This window comes from Quercus suber, unplaced genomic scaffold (assembly GCF_002906115.3).
Source record: "Quercus suber isolate HL8 unplaced genomic scaffold, Cork oak 2.0 scaffold_101, whole genome shotgun sequence".
NCBI lineage: Eukaryota > Viridiplantae > Streptophyta > Magnoliopsida > Fagales > Fagaceae > Quercus > Quercus suber.
Genome location: NW_027069566.1, coordinates 130,374 through 139,780, shown reverse-complemented (window position 1 = coordinate 139,780; position 9,407 = coordinate 130,374). Strand labels below are relative to the sequence as shown.

The 9,407-nt window shown below is 31.7% G+C and overlaps 1 protein-coding gene across 1 annotated transcript in view; it reads left to right on the top strand.

The window, feature by feature from the left end:
* Positions 1–309: 309 nt before the first annotated feature.
* Positions 310–9,407, top strand: part of LOC112030147 (uncharacterized) — a 9,741-nt gene continuing 643 nt past the window's right edge. The window contains exons 1-2 of the mRNA XM_065774873.1: positions 310–906; positions 8,405–8,614. Of these exons, the coding sequence (XP_065630945.1) occupies positions 310–906; positions 8,405–8,614 (807 nt within the window). The remainder of the gene's footprint in view (positions 907–8,404; positions 8,615–9,407) is intronic.

The window sequence follows — 9,407 nt, the reverse complement described above, 5'->3', positions numbered from 1 at the left end:
AGCCTCGGGCCCACAGTAATGAGATGGTTCAATGGTTTGAGAAAAGGTTCTATTCACAGTTTCGAGGAATTAATTCAAGCATTTGGGGCGCTATTTATAACCTGCAATAAGGTTCCTTAAATGATCGATGCACTATTGTCCATGAGGATGGAAAGCAGGGAAACTCTTCGATCATATGCAAATAGGTACTAGGAGTTGTACAATGAAATAGGAGGAAGGAATGAATAGGTTGCCATAAGTACATTTAGGCTTAGGTTGTCACAGGAGTTAGAATTAAGGGACTTTTTGACCATACGTCCTCCTGAGAATATGCATCAACTAATGAGAAGAATTGAGGAACATAAGAGATTAGAGGATGATAGGCTGCAAGACAAGGGCAAAGCCCCAGCTTTTTCCCAGTACAATAGAAACTTTCAACTTGAGAGATACCAGCAGAAAGCTAAAAGGGAGCGCAGGGTACCGAGTCTGAACTTGGCACCACGACCAGAGGGTGTAAATGTGACTTTCAAAGAGCCTGTTTATAAGATTCTTGAGTGTATTAAAAATAAGCTGTACTTTCGATGGCCAAGGAAGATGGGTGGGGATCCGGCCAAAAGGAATCAAAGTCTATACTACACTTACCATAGAGAGAAGGGTCACACCACCAAGCGATGCCGCATGTTGAAGAACCACTTGGAGCAGCTCGTAAAGGCGGGACATTTGAAGGAATTCGTGTTTGGACAAGGAGGAGCAAATGCAAGTCAGGGGTTGAAAAGCCGAGGTAATACACTTCCCCCTCCCTTGGAAATTATTGAGGTTATTCATGCAGCTTCCATTGGTGTGAGTATGAGCCATTGGAAAGGTATTCTAAATGTGGCAACCCTGTTCGAAGCAGAGGTAGTAGATCGACCTGAGAAAAGGCTTAGGGTAAGTAGAGATCTGATCACTTTCGATTAGTCAATATTTTAAAAACTTATTTGTTTATAGTATGAGAGAAAATGTTAAGAATTTCATGTGGTGGCTCTATCTTATGTCATCTATGGTTGAGGCTAAGAAAGTTGAGTAAATGCAATTCAATATAAGGGTGAACATATTCCTAAAATCTTACTACGTGTAAATCCAACAATATATAAATTATGTTCATATGCTTCATTTTTGAATGGAGATGCAAATCAAGGGAGACAGTACCGAACCGAAAGCCGTTACTGTTTGGTCAAGAAATGTTTATAATATTGTTGATATTTGTACAACAAAGTAGATGATATTCTTCTGGTAGTAATTGATCTTGAGATGCTTGTTGTTGTCAAACAATGACTATTCAATTTTTGAAATGAAAGATCTCAATGAAGTATCATATATTTTGGGCATTAAAATTAAATGAGATTAGATGAATAAAAATTTTAGTTTCTCCCATGAAAAATATCATATGGTTGATTGTTTAGGTGGGAGGATTGCCTATCATAATCTTAGGGCTTTTTCTTTTCTTCTTCTTTTTTTTTTTTTTTTTTTTTTTTTTTTACTATTAGCAAAGCAAAATTTGGTTTTTTTTTTTTTTTTTTTTTTTTTTTTTTTTTTTTTTTTTTTTTTGAAACTATTAGCAAAGCAAAATTTGGCTAACCCTTTTGCTAAAGGCTTGTCTTTTGTATTATTTAAAACACATGTATTGAGAATAAGGTCATGTTAGGCCAAGTGGGAGACTAAAATTATGCATTCATTATAGTCCTTGACACTACCATATCCATTCATTAGTGCATAATAATCTCTGTAGTCCTTCTATAATTAGATTCATGCATGTTATGGTTGACCATAATAAATCTATCATGTCATTTCCAGTAACTTGATAATAATAAAATGAGGCAAATTATAACTTACCCACATGTGGTTTGGCTGAAATTTAAGTTGTCTACCTGTGGTTTGAAATTTGACACTTTACCTACTTGAAGTTTGACCGAAATTTAAATTGTCTACCTATGGTTTGAAATCTCATGATAAAAGTGTTCGTTGGATCCTTTTTTATCTTATATTTTTAAGTTTTTTGTGTTTTTGGAGGAGAGAGGCATAAAAGTGGAACAAAATTACATATGTAGTCTTGTTTTTAACAGAGGTATGTTATATAACTCTAACTGAGCTAACCTCCAATGGGTAAAGTGTCAAATTTCAAACTACAAGTAAACAACTTAAATTTTGGCCAAACTATATGCGGGTAAGTTGTAATTTGCCCTAAGTGAATGCATATTTATAATCTGCCAATTTTAAATAAAAAATTTACTATTTATATATGTAAGACAATATTTTCAAAAAAATATTCTTTCATTAGCTAATTGCATACTTAATGCCAAATTTTTAACAAAATTGAACAACTTTGAAATTTAGAGGACTCAATTGAATGAAAGTAAAGTTAAATAATTGAAATGAATATCCGTCAAACTTAGAAGGTGTACTTTAAATTTTAGCCTTGATTTTATTGTAAGTGATAATATTTGAGAATTGCAATTTTTCTTTGTTGTTGTATCAACATTGATAGGTTTTAGACCCCTTAAGCCAATCAAATTAGCCTAGTTAATTAGCCAAGTGATTAATTTAGTCAAATTATGCAAATCTAGATTATCATAATCAAACAATCATATCAAGAAAATAAAGTAACATAAAAGTAATAACACAATGATATGATGACCTAGGAAAACCAAACCGGTAAAAAACCTGGGGATGATTTGACCTAACTATCCTCAAGGTAAACTTGAATCTACTATCTTGAAAGAATCGAAGTTCATACAAAAGGACTTACAAACTCCCCGCTTGACTTCCTAATGCTACCCACCAGTAGAACTTACTGACACGACCACGTGCAAGCTTCGAATCCACGAACTCCTTCTTTGTTGGATTCTCCACCAAGTACAAGCACCCACGCTTGTTATTCTTTAAGTTTCAATGGCAGCAACTGAGTTGATCATCAAGGTATTGATATAATCTCTACCTTGAAAACCCTAAGTTTATGTGAAGTAAAACTCCTCAATGATCTCACAAGAGATTCACACAAACAGCAAAGTATGAGCAACAATACAACCAGAGCAACTAGGACTGCACTACAAAATGTGGCTAGGGTTTTGCCTTATATACTAGGAAAATTAGATCTGAAACTCTAATCTTTAATGGGCTTGGGCTGAGTTGAAAATTCTGCAGAAAAAACATTTTGGCCGACTTTCGATCGATCGAGCTAGGCCGAAATGCACCAATGCACCTGCAACCTCTCGATTCCAACTTTACATGAATTAAACAACTTTGAGCAAACCTAAACAAGACTAAACATATTGCTTTGATCATGGTTTACTAACATTACACATTAGAGTTCTAAATATATTAAATCCTAAGTTTTTAGAACCTAACAAACACATTTTGCAATTTCCTTACCCTATATTATTTAAGCAAAAAATCCTTAAGCAATATAAAATTATCTTACTTTCATTTGATTATCTTACTAACTCGTGTGTAATTCAATTTACACACATATATTTACATATATATATATATTTTTTTTTCCCTTTTTCTTTTTGAGGAAATTTTTTCCTTTTACATAGTGAGATGCATGGATGTATTTTTCATCATTGTGTGGACATTTCTATGGTATGAGAAAATGTTAGAAAAATTATTAAGTGATCATAGGAGTTTGCATCAATCAAGTTAATATCGTATCGAACTGACCGGTTCAGCCAAAATATGCGGTAACGTAAACAAGTACAGAAAACGTGTTTATCTTAATCGCTAGAAATACTGGTTGTTACTGGACAATATCGACCATACTGTTGGATTTCGAGGTTTCGATTGAAATATGAATATCGGCCGGTATAAAAAAAAAATGAAATGATATAAGAAAAAGAAAAAAAGAGCAAAGCAAATACCACTACCAGAGCCCAGATAGTCGTTGTTGTCACATTTCTGCAATCACCCTCGCATCGTCGATCTTGTCTCCTTCTTCATTGTTTGCCTCTTGCAGATCTTCATTCTTTAAATTTCGTTCACCTTTCTTCTTTTGTACCTTTTTCATCCTCTTGTAATATTATTTTACTTTTACTGCCATTTTGCTTTTATTTTTCTACAAATTTACTGACTCTTTCACGGGACTTCAAGCATCCTGCCATTATGTTGTTGTTATTATTTTATATAAGTTTCATTGTTATTATTGTTATAAATTTACTTAAAAAGTAATTCAAGAGAGACAAATATAATACAACTATCAATTAACAATTATATCATGTGCATATGTAACAAAAATCAACAAATAAAATGTGAGAAATTTCTTACTAGATTATATTATTCAAAGACCTCACAGGTAATCAAGGTTAGGGCTGTAAATGAACCAAGGTGATCAAGGGCGGAGCCAGAAATTTTTATTTGGAGGGGCTAAATTGCGGCACTAATATATTTATCAAGACAACCCCCATATATATATACCCACACACACACACTTTTTTTTATTATATATACACACATATATATACACAACCAGCAAAAAAAAAAAAAAAATAGAGCTTAGTATTTTCAATCAAAACTATGTTTGATGATGATCTTTCATAAAATAAAATTCATTTTTTCCATTTTTATAGTGAAATTCTTAGAAAATTTCATTTTAAATACAAATTATCAAATTTTATACTAAAATAAAAAATCTTTCTATTAAACTAATAAAATTTTCAAAAATATGAATGATCCAAAACTTGGAGGAATAAATTAGTCTCAAAACATATTTGAAGCTATCTTGCTCTAACATATTATATGGCAACTAAAGACACATTTCATGTATAATTTTAATGATAAGAATTTTTTAATGAGTCTATGACTTATTAATCACCACATAACGGATTAAAAAAGATAGATTCAAACATGTTTGATGCTAAACTTTATCAAATATTTAACAGATATAAGAGCACATTTTACAATAAAAAATAAAATTGTGAAAAATAAAGTTATATCTTTATTACTATTAGACCAATTATTTTTTTTTAAGAGCATCATTGGACTAATTCAAATATTTGGGGGGGGGGAACTTTTATTTTTATAGACTAAATTTTGAAAACATTAAAATAATTAATATATATATATATATATATATATATATATTTTATTTTAAATTCAAATTTGGCCCTTCAACATAGCTCCGCCTTTGAAGGTGATCATGAACAACTTGAGCTTAGCTCGATAAAAAGCTTATTCATGTTTGTTTGTTTATTTATAAATAAGCCAAGTTTTAGCCTTAATTTTAGGCTTGTTTAATAAATAAGCCGAGCCCAAGCAAAAAAAATTGTTTATGAACAAGCTCGTAAGCTATTAGGCTTGATACAACATAATTCAAGTATAGACTCATTTATAAGCTTATATGTGTTAGCTAAATATACTCATTACACATATCTTAATAATGACATGACCAACATGAGACCACTATTCATTACCTTAATATTTTCCTTCCCTCTAAATTGACCAAGAACTACTTTAGACTATAGTTATATTTAAAAATAAATAAATAAATTAAACTAGCCACATATGATCTTTCTCTATCAATCGTCTAAAGTAAAGTTATGGAACATATTAGTATTTTCTTATTCATAATAGTTACAAACAAATATTTTTCTGGTTCTTCACATTCTAATGTGAATGTAAAAATTGTATTTTAAATAATTGTTGAAACTGTAGATAGGGAATGATGAATGAATGAATTTAATTATGTAAAATTTTAATTTGAATCATGGCTAATCATAAGTAGGACTAGATGCATGATAATTAAAGTCTACTTTTTTCTTCTTCTTAATTTTAGAGATTTAATCAATTGATAATGTAATTTTTTTAGATCTCAAGTTCAAGACCTTGACCTGAGCTCGAGTTTGAGTTTGATATGAAACTTGAGCTTGGCTTGACTAATTAATCAAGCCAAGTTCAAACATTTTGGTTTTTCCATGAGCTCAAGCTTAAACACCATTCTTAGGCTTGTCACGAGCTCAGGCCAAGCTTAAACTTTTGACTTTTTCTAACGAACCAAGCTTGAACATGCATTACTCGACAAAACTCGACTCGCTTATAGCCCTAATTAGGGTGCTTTCCCCAACTGCTCAAAATTAATTATTAGATGATTGGATGATGAGGGATGAATAATTAGATGCCTCTAATTGTACTTCTTGTAGAGAGTAATGGTTTCGCAAAGACAACCTACTTTGGCTTTTAATAAATAATATTTTCATTTAGTTTTGGGAATTGATTGGACAAGTACATAAATCCAAATTTCAATGAAAATGAAAATTTGGATAGAAAAGAAGTCTTTGCTATAAATTGGTGTCCATTTTTCAAATGGTTCCAAATATTATCACACATTAATCCAATAATTTTAAAACACTATACAAACTAAACTATAACTAAAAGAAGTAACTATAATAGTTTAAACAACCAGTGGTGGCGCCACCTTATGGCCAGGGTGGTCCTAGGACCACCCTGGCCTGAAAAAAAAAAATATATATATATATAATAATTTAAAATTTTATATTTATTTACTTTTAAAAAAATTTTTTAGGACCACCTTGAATTTATTTTGCCAATAAAATTAAATTTTGGTTCATAATTTGAGCAGCTTAACAATATATTGGGGTTTTTCAAGCAAAAAGGAAAAACTTAAAAAAAAAAAATTTTGAACTAAAATCTTAAAAAAAAAAAAAAAAAGTTATAATAAAACTACTACAAGCTGGGCAGTGGCTTGTTTCATTCGACTAAGCACACTATCCAATACAACACAATTTTCAACCTTTTATTATTTTTTATTACAATATTATTTTTCCTCCGCAGACATATATTACTTACTTCTCATTTTTAATTATTTTTTCTTGTTTATTCTTAACCACACACGTCCTTTGTCTCCTTGATTTTTACACTTCATACTTTTAAATTTTATCACATCTTCATCTACACTTTTACATCTATGTTTTGTCTTCCTCCTTGTTCGTAACTTCCGTGACTTCTACTAGTACCAATGCGGCAGTGCCGCTTCTTAAGTTTTGAGTCTTAAATTTCTCAATACAATTTTTTTTTTTAGTTGTACAGGTGCCTTTGTTCATTTCTTTTATTTTCATTTTTTTTTTCCTTTTGAGGGTTTTTGGTTTACAGAATGCAAATTTGTTTTGGTTTTAAGAACATTTTTTTTAAGCACAAACTTCATGCCGGCTGAATCTTGAATTTTGGCCAGTATTTACCGAAACACCTGAAATAGACCAGAATGACCCGAAATTTTTTTCCGAAGTGGAATAGGGTGGGTTAGTGTTCCGGTTTGTTTATCGGCATAGTATTTTCTGGCTGGAACGGAATAGAATTAATAACATTGAATCAAACCTAATTACCTAAGTGCTAAAAAGAAATAAGATTATGTACTTTATACTTCTTAAGGAATATCCTGAACAAAATTCCTAGAGCCGCCACTGTAAACAACCACACATTCCTCGCTTATTGCATTAGAAGAATGGTTTATAACTACTTATAATATTCTGATTAAAAAAAAAAAAACTACATGCATATTAGATGGAGGATACGTCATATATGTGTTTGTTTAGGAACAATTTATTTAGTTTTTTGTTGAAAATGTATTAAAGTGTACTTATATTTTTTTAAAATGAAAGTAGTGAAGTTTTAAAATTTTGTGTAAAACCTATAAAAAAAAAATTGTACATAAAAGTTAAAAATTGAGCTTATAAGTTTAAGTCAAACAGAAAAATGTGATAAATGACTTATAGCTTAACTTTTATGATGAAAAAAGTCTCTAAACACGTGTGAATTATGAAGGGATTAGTTTATTTTTAATTAATTGGGTAGAAATATAATTAAATAACATATAATAAAATTATTCTTCTTCAAAAAATTCGCATTAAAAAAAAAAAAAAAATCATCAATTGATCTCAAACTTAAGCTGGATCACAATGGGCCAGGCTGCAACTTCCGTGTCCAAACCATTAAAAAGAAGAGAAATGATATATGCTTTTCCCACTATAGATAATGGCCCATATCGTACGTTAACTGGCAGTACCAGCACCACCATTCCTCTGGATTTTCTTATCCTTTCGCCTCGAAAGTTTAAATTTTCTTTCCATCCATGCACAGCGCGCGAGCACACAAACACAAACACAGTCTCTCTTCTTCCTCACTGTCAATGAAATCCCAACTCTCACACCCTCACCCTCACACGCTTTCTCCTTCACTCTCAAACCACCATTTCCGCACCAAACGCTCTCTCTTACCACTGCAAACTCTCACATTTCTCACCCACAATTCCTTTCTCCGTCTCTCTCCTCAAAACCCTAATCCAGTGGTCAGTCTCACTCCCAATCTCCTTAATTAATTTCCTCTTTCTCATTTCGCAATTCTCACAATCGAATGGTTTTTCATTTTGTGGTTTTGTTAGGCTGTTGAAGCGGTGAGATTCGACGGCCCGGTGGTTGAAATCGGAGAATCGTCAGAAGTTGTGGACGGGGATTTAGCGTTTGAGACCTGCATTACGCGTACACTGCCTCCGGCGTTGACGCTTGAGCATGGTCTCCAGAGTATCAAAGAGGCTGTTGAGAAGTTGAAATTGGACCCTCCTTCTTCTGCTAGTGGAGTTCTCAGGTTTCAGGTAACACAAACTGAGGCATTTTGATTTTTTTTTTTTTTTTTTTTTTTTGACTTATATGTTGGATTGTCTGTATTCTTGGAGAGAAAAAAAAGGATACACTGACAACTCCGGTTGACAGCAAAACCAATTCAAAGCTTTTGGACCAGGAGGCACAGCCACCTGCAGATACACAGTCACATTGCATGATCCATAGGACATCCTATCAGTATTAGAAACTTGTACAACTTGGCACATTCGAGTTCTTCATATCCAGATTTTAAATACTTATTTTCAAACATGTTACTATTCAACACCTCATAATCATGTTGTATTCCAAAACTGAACCAAAAAATAACATAGAATTGGAGAAGTTGCTTAGAAATCACGTCACAAATGGGCCATAGTTTTTTTTTTTTTTTTTTTTTTTACTCCATAATGATTGCTATTTAGCATGAGACCAAGATATCAATAAGTCTATTTTGTGTCCAGCTTATTTGGCTAGCTTTTAGATATTATGTACACTTTTTAAAACCTCACTTTTTCAAAGAAAAGTATAATTTTATCACATTTTCAGCAAAAAGCTAAATAAACTAATGTTAGTCAAACGCACACTTCACACATTGAATTTTGACATAAATACAATGTCCACTTATTTAATATACCCAATCAACTAAAGAACGAGAATTCACTCAATTAAGCCATCAAGTTTCCATAAAATAAATATCACATATAGAAATAATAACACCCAATCAGCACAAAAAAAAAAAAAAAAAAAAAAAAAAAATGCCTCAGTTTGTGTTAACTGAAACCTGAG